The sequence below is a fragment of the Gobio gobio genome (assembly GCF_949357685.1).
Source record: "Gobio gobio genome assembly, chromosome: 8".
Classification (NCBI taxonomy): Eukaryota; Metazoa; Chordata; class Actinopteri; order Cypriniformes; family Gobionidae; genus Gobio; species Gobio gobio.
Window position 1 is genome coordinate 46,787,135 of NC_137114.1, and position 18,054 is coordinate 46,805,188.

Consider the following 18,054-nt stretch of genomic DNA (forward strand, 5'->3'; position numbering starts at 1 on the left):
TGAGTAATTAATGACAGAATTTTCATTTTTGGGTGAACTAACCCTTTAATGCCGAAAAGTACATAGAGATTTTGGAGCATAATATGCTGCCTTCAAGAAGACATCTTTTCCAGGGACGTCCATGCATATTTCAACAAGACAATGCAAAACCACATTCTGCACACATTACAAAGTCCTGGCTGTGGAGGAAGAGGGTACGGGTACTTGACTGGCCTGCCTGCAGTCCCGACCTGTTTCCAATAGAGAATGTGTGGCGCATTTTGAAGCACAAAATGCGACAACGAAGACCCTGTACTGTTGCCCACCTTAAGACTTGTTTGCAGGAAGAATGGGACAAAATTACACCTAAAACACTTCATCACTTGGTGTCTTCAGTCCCTAAACGTCTTTTAAGTGTTGTGAAAAGGAATGGCAACATTACAAAAGTGGTAAATGCTTTACTGTCTTAACTTTTTTTGAAATGTGTTGCAGGTCTGAATGACAGGAAAGGATGCATATTTAAAAATGACATGAAGTTGACCAGACAAAACATGAAATATTTTGTGTTCATATTGTCTGCAATGAAATACAAGTCAAAGTAAATTTAGAAATCACTTCTTTCTTTTTTTTTTTGCGTTTTCCATACTGTCCCAACTTTTTCTGATTTGGGGTTGTATATATATATATTGTAAACACATGTAGAAAATACAAAAACAGCCTCTATAAAAGGGATTTATATTCTGCAATATTTAGTAATAATAGTAACATTTTTAATAAAAATGTTTTTTGCCAAAAACACCTTATTTCTTCACTTGTTAGTAGCTGCAAGGTAAATTGCTAGAGTGACATGTTTGTAGTTGTGTGTATTGGTGTTTTCCAATTTACCTTGTCATGTATTTACATGCTCGCGGCTGTTTTCAGCTGATTCACCACAGAACCTGTAATGTTCCCATATCACACGACTGTGTAAAACTAAATTCGGAGTGCCGTTCATCACTTCATAGAGCAGCAGAAACACCAATGGGCCGCTCTCTCTGCATGATGGGCCAGTCCATGGAAAAATAAATAAATAAATAACCTTGTATCGGCCCCAAAGTGCATCGGCCCAACGGGAAAATGCCCGGTATGCCAGATTACCAGTCCAGCCCTGGCTACATGCAACCGTGGTCTATAAACTAAGTTAATCGGGTAGCTGTATGCTATGCTAGAACCCTAACTAAAAAAAAAACATTAAGAATGAGATATGCTTGATGTCACAACTTATAGCTTCGGTTATATACTAGTATATCAAACACATGATTTGCAAGACGTTAAAGATTATTTTAACTCAATTCAAATGACAAAAATCAAAACGAAATTTTGTAAGATTTGTAATCAGATTCTGAACAGATTAGGCCATTGAAAGTTCTTTCAGCCAATAGAATCGCTCTGGGGTCCTAAGCGAACACTATGGGTGCGTTCCATTCAACCGTAAGTGGACTTCAGAGGGTATTCCGCCATCTCAAGTGAGATTCCAATCCAAAGGGAGCGAACATGTTTAGTTCGAAGGGTACTGCGAACGGTGTAGGGAAGAAGGGAACATCGATACATCACTTCACAGGAAGTGGAGAGTGAAAATCGCCCAACTGCCATTGCGAGACGGCGTCGCATCACCTGTCTGAACTAACGATGGAGCAGAGGCGTTGAAAGAGTTTTAAACAGCTCTGCGATGGAGGAGTTTATAGCATTTTAATATTCATAGTTATAATACAAACTAGAGTATTTATGAATGGTTATGGCAATTTGCATATTATATTTTATGAATATGTAAACAAATTAAAAGTGTTGAGAAGCAGCTGAGGGCTGTCATTTTTTTTATATTTTACTTTATTTACCTCAGGAATGTTTTCTACGCAGCTGCGCTTGGGAAAGAAAGCGCGAGATGAGACCACTACAAAGACCATTGATTAAGAATAGCCTACATGTATACATAGTTAACCAAATCAAAATGTATTTTCATATTGAATGACAGGTGCAGCTTCAAATGTGTTCAGTCAATACAACTTATATGTAAACTAATAAAATGAATGTTCTTATTATATTTTTAGATACACAGTGTTTTGAAAATGTATATACTTATTATATGGTTTTAAAAAACCTTTACTTTTTGAAAGTATAGTAAATTAGCCTACTATGTTCATTTATGTTAGCTATATCATAATCTGCGCGACCCCGTCTTTGCCTTTCTTTGAAGATGTTGCAGGGCGTTCCAAATGAGTGATTATTGTCAGCGAAGTCCACTTCAACTGATACACCGTACTCAGGGATTAGGGAGCAGTGAACACTGCGTAGGGACCCTGTCGAATGGAATGCACCCTATTTCACGGTAGGACCCGATTTCTCATGACACCGGGCCTGTTTAAAAATATGTGGCCCCTTTAAGAAAAATGACGCGCACTGAGCATGCGCAGAATAGAGAAGCGCGAGACACGGGACGAGCTGAGACCAGTTGAAGCTGAAAGCGAAGCTGTTACCGATCGTGAATGAAGGACAAAAGTGGAATATTTTCTCCGAATGCCTTATATTTCCAGTCTGCAGGTGAGAGATGTTTCTCAGATTACAGAATTTAACATTAATCAGCTCCAGAGTTTACATGTTTAAGGGCCAATGTAGGCCTTATGAAATGCGGTGTATGTCCTGGTTTATTATTAGAGTGTAATAATATGTTGGCAGAGAGTTTTTCACAGACTCTGACTCTATTACACCAATAAAATGTGCTTAATGTGCCACTTTACAGAAGATCTCAGGCATCAGCATAATGAATGAGGGGAAAACAGGGACTTTTGGAGACAAAGAGGCTTTTCAGCTGCTCAGTTAAACATGATGGTCCTGTTGTTTCTCTCAGACTTTGGACAGGAGCTGAAAAAAGCTGTTTTAAATGCAATTAATATCTAATATCTAAAATACTCCATATTCCTGACAACATATGTTCACTTCATTTAAAAGTAATTAAAGGGTCATTCCATCTCAAATCAACTATTTCACCAATTGAAAAGAATTAAGAATAAAATTATATGAAGATATCTTTAATACTTTTAGAGTGACAGGCACACAAATTTTGGAAAAATAATATATATGGCACTCAGGTATATTCTATGTAATTGTGTTGATAGAAAAAACGAGATCCATTTCTAGTTTCAACATTATTTGTTGTAGATATTACAGATAGTACAAAAACATAATAGGTGTTTTATTCCCATTTTTGAACAGTCACTGTTGGCATATAATGCAACAAAGATCGCTAAAGTCGACAGATTTTACTAATAGTCCTACCAATCTCTGTTTAAAAGTAAAATAAAGCTGCCATCTTTTTTAAAGTAATTTTTACCCTCCTGTAATTTGGCTCCGAATCTCAGGTGAAAATTGTCAAATTGAGCCCCCTCTAAAGAACTGTGGATTACTCAGTAAATATACATCCATTATATTTAATATTTTGGCTTTCATCAGTATTTATATTTGTCTTCGTTCAGAAAAAAATATTATCAAAATAAAAATTGAGCCGTGTCTGGTCAACTCTGGTAATTCAGTATAAATTCAGTAACTTATCTTTGATTTTTCCAGATCTGGTCCTGTGGGCGTCAGTATCTCACAGTGATCACAGTTCACACCTGCAGTGAAGCCCCTCCCACAACAATTCACCAATAAATACTGGGAATATTCACATCATCCTACAAGAGAAGGACAAACTCCAGGTGTAGCAGCTGAAATCTGTGTGACTGTTAAAGATGGAGTTTATTAAAGAGGAGATTGAAGACATGAGTGATCCAGAACCATCCAGAATAAAAGATGAAGATACTGAGGAACAAATAGGTTGGTGTCCATTCTTGATTCTTCATTATTGACTGCTTTAGTAGCTGTAAAATAATAATCAGTATATGGATGATAAATGATAGAGAAGTGCATAAAAAGTATACTATTTTTGTCAGTTTTAATCGTAGTGAATGACAGAACTGACCTTTGCACATCAAATATACTTTAACACTTTACAATAAGGTCTCATTTGTTAACATTAGTTAAAGGATTAGTTCACTTTTAGATAAACTTTTGCTGATAATTAACTCACCCCCATGTCATCCAAGATGTCCATGTCTTTCTTTCTGCAGTCGAAAATAAATAAAGTTTTTTGATGAAAACTTTCCAGGAATGTTCTCCATATATTGGACTTCAATGGGCTCCAAAGGTTCAAGGTCCAAATGACAGTTTCAGTGCAGCTTCAAAGGCGTTTAAACGATATCAATGAATAAGGGTCTCATCTAGCGAAACAATCCATTTCTGCGAGAAACTAAGCGGTATTTATGCTATTATTTTACCTCTTATCAGGCGAACGTGATCATCTCTGAGCTCCGCCATAACTTCCGCTAAGTGAGGTCAAAATACGAGCCTGGTCATAGATATATCGATTGTAGATGCCTCATTGGTCCGTGCAAGCGCTAATGAGGCATCTACGTATATATCTATGACCAGGCTCGACTCATGTGCCTGGAGCTGCTGAAGTTACAGTAAAACACGACTTGGTGGCACTCTAGCACAAAACGGTCTTGTTGAGCACACATTAATACAACGAAGAGGAAGTAGGCTAAGTAGACAAAGATGAGCAGCTAATGCTGCTTGCCAGTTAGCAAAAAGTGTGTGAATGGTTTTGGCAAGCATATAAATACTGGCTCTCTTCTTCTTCTGTGTGACAAGCGAGTGTCAGGAGCGTAAAGTTGCGCTGCACCACCTTGTGTACCGTGAGCTCCATCCACGGAATTTGCACGTTCACTCTGCGCTTTGCCAGTGAAAATCGTTTGGGTGTCAACACAAAGACGCACCGAAAAATGTCTCGAAATACGCTGGCGATAAGTGCGCGCTATAATCATCCCAGTGTGCACAGGCCTTTGTTATGACTCTAGGGTAACAAGTGTTCCCTTTCGTTCAGTCACTCAGAGTTACGTCAGTAAACGAATGGGGGTTTCGCTTCAAAGCCTATCATCTTCGAGATTTTAGAAAATGGCCAAAGGCGATGAAATGCCATGGGCCTGCAGAATTTGCATAGCGTAACTCCGCCCCACCTCGTGGGTATATAAGGAAGTACGCTGGCAATGTCGCATTATGTTTCTGATTCGGAGCCAAGAGTATCTCTTCACTCCTCGAGCCTGATACTGAGTATGTCAGCTTCTTCGAGACGAGCAACTCTCCAGTCGGTATTGGTGTTACGGCCCATTCCAGCAATCGCACATTGCCTGCTGAAACTGCTGATCTGTGCAGGGGTCTGCATCCAGCTGGTGTGTGTTTCCCTGGGCGCTTCAGCACCACTTCTGGGTGTGGTCGGTCTCTGCCATCTTTCGATGGGCACAATCACTGCCTGATGTGTTTTGGCTAACAGCATGCTCAGGCAGCGTCGCCGAGCGAACACGTTTCCTCTACACCCCCATATCCCAGGCTGGGCCCGACAGTTCTCAGCCGCCCAGAAGCAGACTGAGACTATTAAGCATATACTGCGCCGGCGGCCAGCTGCTGCCTCCACCCCGCCGCCGGCACAGTTACCTCAGCCTGCTTGCCGCCGAGGGTGCCCTCCTTCGGCTCCCGCCCGGCCCCAGCAACAGCCTTCACCTGGGCCGTGCCGTGGAGGACGCCGCAGGAAGGCGCTCCAGTCTGCTCCAGCCCCACAGCCCGCCAAACGTCAGGTTAAGCAGCGTTCCTGATGCGGACAGCTCAGGGATGGGCAGTTCTTTCCAGGAGATGGTAGGAGGACCACTCCTTCCCCCGGTGGAGGGCCGGGGGAGAATCTTGTGTTCCGCTGATGGCCCCCGGGTTAGCAGCACCCTATTGTGGTTAGAGAAGGAACACATACCCCCATCCCTGAGCACCCAGAGACCGCAGATGGCAGTGTGCGGTGCCCCTGGGCCATTCCACTCTCATCCCCCTCTGGCGCCAGACTCCTCTCAGAGAAGACCCCAGTGGAATGCACGTCCTTCCCTGGTCTCCTCTGTCAGGACGTGGCAGATGACCGTGCCCCCACACCGGGACGCTACGCCTCCCATGTCTGGGCCGGTCACGCTGCCTCGCTGCTCCACCTGGGGTACGTCTGTTGGTCGCATGACCCTGCTGGTTCAGTTCTTGGAAGCCTGGCTAGAGCTTCCCAGACTGTCCCGCTGGGTCGCCAGGACCATCAGGCTCGGCTATACGATTCAGTTCGCCCAGCCTCCTTCCCGCTTCCGGGGAGTCCACTATACCATGGTGGACCCCAATAGGACCTCGCAGTGGTCTTATCAGCCCTGCAGAGAGCTCCCTTTGAGCCGTTGCGCTTTGGCCTCCATCAAGAGGGTAGGGGACCTGGAGGCATTTTCGGGTGACGAAGCATGCCTAGAATTCAGGCCGACTAATTCACATGTAATCTGGATATGTGCCCAAGGTTCCAACTACTCCGTTCAGGGACCAGGTGGTGAACCTGCAAGCGTTGACTTTGGAGGAGGCAGCCCCAGCTTTGGCACTGCTCTGTCCAGTACGCGTCCTTCGTGCTTATGTAGACAGAACGCGTTGTTTCAGGACCTCAGACCAGCTCTTTATCTTTTATGGTGGGAAGCTGAAGGGAAAGGTTCTCTCCAAGCAAAGGTTGTCTTATTGGATAGTGGTTGTCTCTATCCAAAGGTTGTCTCATTGACTTGGCTTACCAGATGCAGGGTCGTCCATGTCCCCTAGGGGTGAGGGCATACTCCACCCGGAGTGTGGCCTCCTCTTGGGCTCTAGCGCATGACGCCTAGCTGACAGACATCTGCAGAGCTGCAGGCTGGGCGACACCCAACACATTCGCCAGGTTTTATAACCTCCGAGTGGAGCCAGTGTCCGCTCATGTACTCGCCTCAAGTAGTGGTCGGTAGCTGGACAGGCTCAGGTGTCTTCACTTGCTCGCCATTCCACTCCACGGACTGGATACGTGCAATATTTCCTCAGGTGCTTCTCTGAAGCTCTGATTCCTCCAGCACTGTTGATGCTGACACCAGAGTGCATCCCTGTTCGGTCAGTCCTCGTGTTCGGCTGGGTGCAGCCTTGTGCATGGTTCCCCCACTGGGCGACCCCCACATGTGTATTCCACTGTAAGCCTCTCTGAACGTGTCTTTCCCTTGGCAAGCCTTGCCACTCATGGGGTGTAAAAGTCCACCTTTGGCTGGTTAACCAGGGTTCTTCCATATGCAGCCCCTCCGCATGTCTCATGTGTATCCCTAAGTCCTCCCTGCGGGTAAGCACTCGGTGTATGTTTCCACGTGGAATATGCTTCCCAGTGTACCTTGGTATTCCTGTGTTAAGTGGGAGTCCTTCGTCCATACTAGTCTTACGTCAGGGAGCTCACACTTACCCAGGGCACTGGACGACAGCCGAGTGGCGTGATTAGATTGGACCCCCATTCGTCAATCACTGATGTAACTCAGAGTGACTGAACGAAAGGGGACGTCTTGGTTATGTATGTGACCCTCATTCCCTGAGAAGGGAATGGAGATGTTACGTTCCTCTGCCACTTCCGCTGTACCGCTGGAACGGCTGGGAGTTAAGCTCTCGGCTCCTCAGCAGGTAACATAATGCGACATTGCCAGCGTACTTCCTTATATACCCACGAGGTGGGGCGGAATTACGCTATGCAAATTCTGCAGGCCCATGGCATTTCATCGCCATTGGGCGTTTTCTAAGATCTCGAAGATGATAGGCTATGATAAGCGAAACCCCCATCCCTCAGAGAACGGGGGTTACATGCGTAACCGAAAGGTTACCTGTTACCCCTTTTCCACCGAGGCAGTGCTGGGGCTTGTTCGGAGCCAGAGCCTAGTTTCAAATTGGTTCTTTGTCTTTCGACACCCAAAGCACCAGCTCCAAACCAAGAAAAGTGGTTCTTAAGTAGCACCAAAACATTGCTGGTCTAGAAGTAAGAACCACTTGCGTCAGGGGCTGGGGGCGTGGTAACAACAGTGACCAACAAGATGAACCGCCATTTTTGAAATGGCAGCTAATCAAGCTAATAGCTGCTCGATTGTAATCTCAGACTATAAAAATTACGCCGAGCTGCACGAATGCGTTTGTGTTTTGATGCCGATGTAGGATCATAAAGCCATGTGCATCAATAGTAACGCACCGTTTGCCATTGTTGATAGAAGGCTTGTTCGAGATGCATCGGCGCTGAGCAGACCGATTGTCGTATGACATCAAAGTACAACCAGAGCATACGTCTACTTATATATCTTATCAAGATGGCGCTGCGGATGGCAGCCTCGGTATGGAGCTCTTCAGCTATTGTGTTGTTTTTGTTCGTTTGTTCTGCGTTTAGTCATTCTTTTCCGATCAGTTTCACCAAAGATGAACTACTGGACATTAGGAAACACACACCAGACAACATTTCTGCAGTTTTTGATTATTCGGACGTTTTGTTTGATTTTCTCGTCGGAGCCGCAGCTGTGTGTTTAAAATGCGCGGCCAGACGCACGCAGGGGAAGCGAGCAGGCGCGCTAGTGAAACTCTGTGCGTGCGGCCTCCGAACTGCACTCCCTAGTATTCATCTTGCGAATCTCCGATCACTTCCTAACAAAACGGACAAACTTCTTCTCCTCAACCGCATTAACAAGGATTTTTCAAACTCAGCTGCACTGTGCTTCACTGAAACTTGGCTGAGTGAAGCCATCCCGGACAACGCACTATATCTGCCGGGCTTCCAGCTGTTCCGAGCGGATCGCATAAAAACAAGAGGTGGTGGATTGTGTTTCTACTAGTGCTGTCAGTTAAACGCGTTATTAACGCCGTTAACGCAAACCTATTTTAACGGCGTTCATTTTTTTATCGCGAGATTAACGTTCTTTTTGGTCTAACAAACTTTGTAGTTTTTTCACATGCTGTTGCAACAACTAGTAACGTTAGAAAAACTACAACACCACTCCGGGTGTAGCTAGACCGGAAACAAAACATCAGGCACGCTGCGGCTGCCCACACTTGTTTCGGCCATTAAAACAGTAGACGTGGATGGCAAGCGTGAGATGCCGAAATGAGAAACGTATTAAGCCATGGTTTAACTCAGGGGTCTTCAACTAAAAGTGCTTGTCTTGAGCGCTGCTTTCTGCTCTGATGGTGCGTAGCCTACACACCGGACGCGAATGAAGCGTTTTGCGCGAGTGATTTAAGTCAATGCAAAGACGCAAATAGACATTCTGCGGCGCGAATTAAGCGGCGTGCATGTCGCGTCATTCGCGTCCGGTGTGAGCGCACCATCAGTCTCTTCTTCACTGCATGCTTGACCGCGCGTCTGGGTCTGAAGTGAACGTAGTAACAGTGAGCATTGCAACGTTAACTGTTTCATTACGTCAAAAGGCTTCGCGGTCCGGATGGACGCATCTCGCGGTCCGGAGTTCACTAGTTGGCGACCCCTGGTTTAACTGCACTATAGGCGGAGTCCTAGTTTACCTTGCATGTGCACTTTGTAATTTTATTTTGTATCACCCTGTTTTGATCCCTTAGAAAGGGCTGTTGAAGGGGCTGTTTGTGCAACAAAGTATTTTTTTCACCCTTTTATTGATGGACAGTGCTACATTGTGTGAGCGATTATTTGCTCCAAGTGTGAATGACTGCTTCAAGTGAGAATGTTGGTGTGAAATCGAACACTACAGTATGCCAATGTTGTTTTCAATAAAACAAACATTTGAACAAAGCAAGCCGATCCACTTTTCTATGTTGATAAGAGCATTAAAATAAGAAAAAATAATGGGACAAAAAGAAATGGGGCATTTAGAATAAATAAAAATGTGCGATTAATTGTGAGTTAACTATGGCATTAATGCGATTAATCGCGATTAAATATTTTAATCGTTTGACAGCACTAGTTTCTACATTAACGAAAGTTGGTGTTCAGATGTAACAACGCTGAAGAAGATGTGCTCTCCTAATCTAGAGGCGCACTTCATAAACTGTAAACCCTTCTACTCTCCGTGCAAGTTTTCCTCGTTCATTCTCGTGAATGTGTACATCGCTCCAGACGTGTGTGTGAGCGCTGCGCTACAAAAGCTGGCTGATCAAATAACTGAGACTGAACAAAGGTACCCGGACTCTCTTTTAATCATTCTTGGGGATTTTAATAAAGCAAATCTCTCCCGTGAACTGCCAAAATACAGACAGCAGATTACATGTCCCACCAGAGACAGCAATATACTGGACCACTGTTACACCACAATAAAGAATGCATATCACTCCGTCCCACTGGCAGCTTTGGGGCTCTCTGATCACTGTGTGGTTCATCTTATACCTACAGGCAGAAACTGAAATCAGCTAAACCTGTAATAAAGACTGTAAATGGTAAATGGACTGCATTTATATAGCGCTTTTAACAGACCAATGGCCATCCAAAGCGCTTTACACATTGCCTCACATTCACCCATTCACACACCGACGGCGGTGTCAGCCATGCAAGGCGCCATCCAGCTCGTCAGGAGCAGCTGGGGTTAGTTGTCTTGCTCATGGACACCTCGACACTTGGTCAGGTGGAACCGGGGATCGAACCACCAACCTTCCGGTTTGTAGACAACCTACATGAACCACTGCCGCCCCACTGTAAAAAGATGGACTAATGAAGCAAAGCTGGACTTACAAGCCTGCTTCGGTTGCACTGATTGGACTGTTTTTGAAGCTGCTACCACCGATCTGGACGAGCTCACAGAGTCTGTTACATCATACATCAGTTTCTGTGAGGATACATGGATTCCTACCAGGACATTCTTATCATTCACTAATGATAAACCATGGTTTACTGGGAAACTCAAACAGCTTCGTCATGCCAAAGAGGATGCTTACAGAAGTGGGGATAAAGTCTTGTATAACCAGGCCAGAAACAGACTGACAAAGGAGATCAGAGTTGCTAAAAGAAGCTCCTCTGAAAAGCCGAGAAACCAGTTTTCTTCCAACGACCCTGCCTCAGTCTGGACAGGCTTGAAGAATATCACCAATTACAAGTCACCATCCCCCCGATCTGCTGAGAATCAACAACTGGCCGATGAGCTGAATGCTTTTTACTGCAGATTTGAAAAGCCCAGTCTCACACCACACACCCGCTCTGATCTGCAATTCACACGTCCCCCATCACCTCCTGCACCCCCTCTCCTCCCCCCTCCTGCCATCCAACCCGAGCTTAAGGTCTGTGTGGAGGATGTGAGCCGAGTCTTCAAAAAATAGAAGACTAGGAAAGCTTCAGGCCCAGACGGCATCTCATCTGCCTGTTTGAAAGCCTGCGCTGACCAACTGTCTTCACGCAGATCTTCAACAGATCATTGGAGCAGTGTGAAGTTCCCTGCTGTTTCAAACGCTCCACTATCATTCCCGTCCCCAAAAAAAACAAAATCACTGGACTAAATGACTACAGACCTGTCGCTCTCATGTCTGTGGTCATGAAGTCGTTTGAAAGACCCACCTGAAGGACATCACTGGACCCTTGCTGGATCCTCTTCAATTTTCCTACAGAGCAAACAGGTCTGTGGATGATGCAGTCAACATCGGACTGCATTATATCCTGCAACATCTCGACAGACCTGGGACTTATGCAAGGATTTTATTTGTGGACTTCAGTTTGGCCTTCAATACCATCATGCCTGATCTTCTCTCAGCTAAACTGACCCAGCTCTCCATGCCACCCTCAATCTGTCAGTGGATCTCCAGCTTCTTGACAGACCGACAACAGCGAGTGAGACTGGGGAAACTAACATCAAGGACTCTCACTACCAGCACTGGCGCCCCCCAGGGGTGTGTTCTCTCCCCACTGCTCTTCTCCCTGTACACCAATGACTGCACTTCTAAAGACCCCTCTGTGAAGCTCCTGAAATTTGCAGACGACACCACTGTCATTGGCCTCATCCAAAATGGGGACGAGTCTGCTTACAGACTGGAGGTTGAACAGCTGGCTGTCTGGTGCAGTTATAACAACATTGAGCTCAACACGCTCAAAACGGTGGAGATGATAGTGGACTTCAGGAGGAACAGCCCAGCTCCCCCCCCCCCCCCCACTCACCATCATGAACAGCACTGTGGAAGCAGTGGAGTCATTCAGGTTCCTGGGTACTACCATCTCTCAGGACCTGAAGTGGGACAATCACATTGTGATTGAAGGCCCAGCAGAGACTGTACTTCCTTCGTCAGCTGAGGAAGTTCAACCTCCCACAGGAGCTGCTGATTCAGTTCTACTCGGCTGTCATTGAGTCTGTGTTATGCACTTCCATCACTGTGTGTTTTTTTTTTCAGCTACCAAATCTGACATCAAGAGACTACAACGCACAATCCAAACTGCGGAGAGGATTATTGGTGCTCCCCTGCCAACCCTCCAGGACCTGTACTCTTCCAGAGTGAGGAAGAGAGCAGGGAAAATCATCACAGACTCCGCTCACCCTGGACACCGCCTGTTTGAACTGTTACCATCAGGACGGCGACTCCGATCACTGGCCACCAGAACATCTAGGCACAGGAACAGTTTCTTCCCACAGGCCATTTCCCTCTTGAACAGTTAAATACACCCCCTTCCCTAAAGTGCAATACTCTGACTGTTTAGTGCAATCTTCTAAACTCAGGAGATTACTTATATTTTTATATTCATACTACTCAAATACTGTAAATATGTTCATAATCTGTAAATGTTTAGTCTGACTAAACTTAACTGTGACCTTTATATGTTTTATACTATTTTTTAGAATTTGTATTACTATGTTCTTGTTGTGTTTGTTTTGTATCTGTGCACTGGAAGCTTCAGCACCAAGAAAAATTCATTGTGTGTGCAAGCACACTTGGCAATAAAGCTCTTTCTGATTCTGATTCTGATATTTCTGATATTCTGATAGCTTTCCTATAGCTCAAACAGTAGAGCATGGCGCTAGCAACGCCAAGGTCATGGGTTCGATTCCCAGGGAAAGCAAGAATTGAGAAAAATGTAAAATGTGTTCCTTGAATGCAATATAACTTGCTTTGGATAAAAGCGTCTGCCAAATGCATAAATGTAAATGTGATATTTGAAACATTCATGCTGTATTTTGATATCATACGCTCATCGGTCTGCGCCAATGCATCTCGAACAAACCTGGTGTGTTTGTGTTTCCCGCTGCCTCGCTAGCATTGCTGAGAAAGATGAGACGTATACAGTGACGCAAGACATGGCTCTGTGGTGGCTCTCTAGCATGTGGAAAGGCAAAACGGTTCTTAGAAGGCTCATCAGTCGAACCAGAACTCAGAACTGGCACTAGCACTAGCTCTGAACTAGCACCCTGTTCATTCTGGTTAAAAAGGGGTACAAGTGTCTCATTTAAAATAAGACCAGATTTATGAATATAGACCATAGAGTTTAAGAGCTGCAGACATTTTTACTTGGGTTTGTCGTTTTCAGAAAATTCTCAAAAACCGGGGCACAAGTTAAGAGGTTAACTAAGATTAATAAATGCTGTAGAAGTGCAGTTTATTATTAGTTCATGTTAACTAATGAAACCTTATTGTAAAGTGTTACCGATACTTTATACTCACACAGACTGTGTCTTGTTTTCTGCTGAGTGTTTGTAATTTTGACATTTAACCTCATTGAACTGATTCTGACTGCTTTATATGTTTATTTTAGACCAGATGGAAGAGAAGGAGCAAATACACAAACTAAATGATGTAAAGAAACCCTGTGACTTCAAAACTCAAGAAACAAAAGCCAAAAAGCTGCACACCTGCTCTCAGTGTGGAAAGAGTTTTGCACAAAAACAAAACCTTGACACACACATGAGAATTCATACTGGAGAGAAACCGTACACATGCACTCAGTGTGGAAAGAGTTTTACTCAAGCATCAGCTCTCAAATACCATCTGCCCGTTCACTCTGAAGAAAAAACATTTAACTGTGATCAGTGTGGCAAAGGTTTTAAATTATCATCACATCTAAAACAACACCTGATAGTTCATTCAGGTGAGAGACCTCATGTGTGTTCTCTCTGTGGAGAGAGTTTTCCACGGCTGAACAGTTTTAAACAGCACCAGAAAACACACACAGGTGTGAGAGATCATGTGTGTTTGGACTGTGGGAAAAGCTTTACTGCATCTAGTCAGCTGAAACGGCACCAAAGAGTTCACACTGGAGAGAAACCGTATACATGCACTCAGTGTGGAAAGAGTTTTTCTGATGGATCAGGTCTCAGTGTTCATCTGCGCATTCACTCTGGGAAAAAAACATTTAACTGTGATCAGTGTGATAAAGATTTTATTTCATTATCAAGTCTAAAACAACACCTGAAAGTTCATTCAGATGAGAAGCCTCATGTGTGTTCTCTCTGTGGAAAGAGTTTTTCACGACTGAGCAGTTTTAAACTGCACCAGAAAACACACACAGGAGTGAGAGATCATGTGTGTTTGGACTGTGGGAAGAGCTTTACTACATCGAATCATCTGAAACTACACCAAAGAACTCATACTGGAGAAAAACCTTACAAGTGCTCATATTGTGACAAGAGTTTCAATCGGTCTGGAAACCTGAAACTACATGAGCGAGTTCATACTGGAGAGAAGCCGTTCCACTGTATTCACTGTGAGAAGAGTTTCAGAGATGCAACAGGTTTAAAAAATCATCTGTTTATTCACTCTGAAGAAAAGCCATTTAACTGTGATCAGTGTGGTAAAGATTTTAAATCGCCACTAAGTCTAAAAAAACACCTAAAAGTTCATTCAGATGAGAAGCCTTATGTGTGTTTGTGATTTTGGGAAGAGCTTTATTACATCTAGTCATCTCAAATTCATACTGGAGAAAAACAATTTTTAGTGCTCATATTTTCTATATATTGTAATCATTATGTTGAAAACTTGTAATAAATACTTCAATGAGCTCACGGTTTCTGGCTTAAAGGGATAGTTCACCCAAAAATGAAAATTAGCCCATAATTTACTCACCCTCAAGTAATCCAAGGTGTATATGACATTCTTCTTTCAGACAAATAAAATCAGAGTTATATTACAAAAGTCCAGGCTAATCCAAGCATTAGAATTTGATTCATAGTTGCTCTGTTTTTGATGCACATAAAAAGTGCATCTGTCCATCAAATAACTGCTCCACGCGGCTCCGGGGGTTAATAAAGGCCTTCTGAAGCGAATCGACGTGTTTGTGTAAGAAAAATATCCATATTTAAAACTTTATCAAGTAAACTTTCGGCCGACCGCCTTCTGTGGAAAAGTGTTGAATGTTGAAAGTGAAACTCAAGATGCGTACGTGACGTCATGACGAGCACACCTGGTCACGTTAGTCTTTCGATCGCCAGGGGAACTTTCAACAATTTTTCCATAAATTGAGCAGGGAAGTTGGTCGGCCAAAAGTCTACTTTATAAAGTTTTAAATATGGATATTTTTCTTACACAAACACATCGATTCGCATCAGGTCTTTATTAACACCCCAGAGCCGCGTGGAGCAGTTATTTGATGGACAGATGCACTTTTTATGGACTTCAAAAAAAGAGCAACTATGAATCAAATTCTAATGCTTGGATTAGCCTGGACTTTTGTAATATAACTCTGAAAGAAGAATGTCATACACACCTAGGATGACTTGAGGGTGAGTAAATTATGGGCTAATTTTCATTTTTAGGTGAACTATCCCTTTAAATTAATACATTGAGCACGTTTACATGCACACCAGTAAGCTGATAACTCACAAATATCAGCTTGATATTTTTGAGTTAACCAGTTTTCCTAGTTTACATGCAAACCAGTAAACTGACAACGCAAGTAAACCGCGTTTACATGACTTTATTAATAAATCGGATTATTTCCTTTCCGTAGTGACGTCAAAAATAATAATTTCCATATCTGACTCAGAGTATTCCATATGGTATGTCATTTGTGATGTTAAATAAAGCTTACAATGTGTTACAGATGCAGCGTTTTCACTGAACCACTTCTACTACACGAGAGATGAGTAATTTAATTGAATTGTGAGTTTTTCCACTCTACAGTCAACAACTCTCACAGTGTAAATTAAGTCGGATTGGATTGTGCCTAAATAGTTCTTTCTAGAATTAGATATATTCATGTAATTTAATTATGTATTAAATTGTCTTTTGATAAATGCAGTTATGAGAAATAAAACAGAAACAACATCTTGTCTTGATTGATGTATTTAATGAACACTAATCATCACAGCTGTTCGTCATCTAGGTTATCATCATGTGTGTATTAGTTCCTCACATAACTCATCATTCTTTCTTAATACTGTAATAAATATGTTTGGGATGTACAGTATTATTGTCAACCAAATGATTAGATCTTGTATCACACAAAGAGTTCATTTGTATCCTTCATTATTGCTGCATCCAAACCAGAATTCTGGCCACGTCTGTTTTATGATATTTAGGGCATATTTGCCCCAACTGTACCATATATTTGCCAAAAGTGACCCAAATTATTATTAATTATGTAGGTCATATTTGCCATATCAAATGTGGGTCACTTTAGACACCCACATTTTGTACTCGGCCATATTTGCTATGCCATGTGTTGGCCACATTTGGTTCACATTCAGAGTCACCAGTGATTACTGTCCCACATCTTTGCCAAAACTGGCCCAGATATGTTTTAAGCCCAGATAAGCCATATTTGCTGCAACACATAATTTGCACATTTACTGTAAATGTTAAAGCAAATCATGAGAGTAGTTTCATTTTGATTAAAAAAGCAATTGCAACTGATACTGTGTTAAAGTTTTATACACAAACGAGGAGAAGTCATGACATATAATTAGCAAAAACACTTTTTTTAAACACACTCTTTACAGAGGATCTTGGGATCCCAGACAAATCAAAGTTTGCTTCCCTGTAGTTCAAACAATTGACCTATCGGTAAGCCCGCGCAAAACAAGAATGTGTGGACATACAGTAAAAGTGGAGTGCTGCAGGTCATGTCAAGTGTAATGGCAAGTGGGAGAGATAAGGAAGGCTGCCCGAAGTTGGAGGATGCGCCAGCGTCGTATAAACGCCAGCTTCACTCCACTCGCGCAAGCAGTGCGTATGGAGAGCGGGCGCGCGCGTGCATTCACACACTGGCAGCTTTTGTCTCGTGCAGCTGAACCGCGGCTCGTGCCGCTCGTGTATTGCAAATACAGACGAATTTTGTCCATTCTGTCACATTTTCCGGTGTTCTCCTCTGACTCCTGTCTGTGTTGTGCTTTGAATTATGATGGGCTGCATATATCTGCTGCAAATGCGACCGTGTTACCCTCTGTCTGTCCCAAACACACATGCATATAACATTCACATATAAGTAGTTCACATGATAAATGTAACATTAAAGTTAAGATATGCTTCTGGTTTGAATAATTTAAACAGGCCTTTGAAGTTTGGGCAAAAACTTCTGGCAGTGTTGTGTTTTCATGTATTTTATATTTTTTTCACAGCGCTGGATGTCATATGGTGATTGTGAAACACACGGAACACTTCACTACATGATTTCATGTTGAAATTTGTTATTTTTCATGTTAATCAGGTCAGCTGCTCACGCTGAATTAAAGCCACAGTGCATTGTTCTGATCAAAATTAACATGATTAACATGAAAAATGTTACGCCAATGTGTCAGACTTAGACAGCGTAAGCAGGAGACAGCCAGTTAGGAAACAACTTCTACATCATATAAAATACTGTATCCTTAATTTTGGATTGTTGTGTTCGAGGATGAACCGAAGCAGCACTCATCACACAGCATAGCAGGTACGTAACTGAACTTTATTGAACACACCCACAGTCTCAAACCCCCTGCTTAGGGGTGTGGCTCACTCAGTAGCGATCTCACTTATCAGATATCACTACATCTCCCCTTCCCAAAACAATAAACTTTTATAACTCAAAAATGTTACTATTTGTGACATCATAAGCATACTGTGACCATTTTACTCAGTTCTAAGCATATCCAAGCTATGCATCACAAATGTAAAAGAAAATTATGCTTTAAGAACGTCTTTTATCACAGCATTTTGTCTTTCACATACAATTTCACTTTTTTTTTTCATTAACCTTGTCCTCCTGTTGTTTTTTTATTGTTTTTT

General features: G+C 43.0%; 1 protein-coding gene across 1 annotated transcript; it reads left to right on the plus strand.

Moving 5' to 3' along the window:
- The first annotated feature begins 2,425 nt into the window (after positions 1 to 2,425).
- On the plus strand, positions 2,426 to 16,097 carry LOC307129902 (uncharacterized protein). The gene is made up of 4 exons (XM_079822702.1): positions 2,426 to 2,556; positions 3,580 to 3,828; positions 13,610 to 14,584; positions 15,893 to 16,097. Exons 2-4 carry the CDS (start codon positions 3,744 to 3,746, stop codon positions 15,937 to 15,939), a joined length of 1,107 nt encoding a protein of 368 aa, XP_079678828.1. The 5' UTR covers positions 2,426 to 2,556; positions 3,580 to 3,743; the 3' UTR covers positions 15,940 to 16,097.
- The last annotated feature ends 1,957 nt before the right edge of the window (positions 16,098 to 18,054 follow it).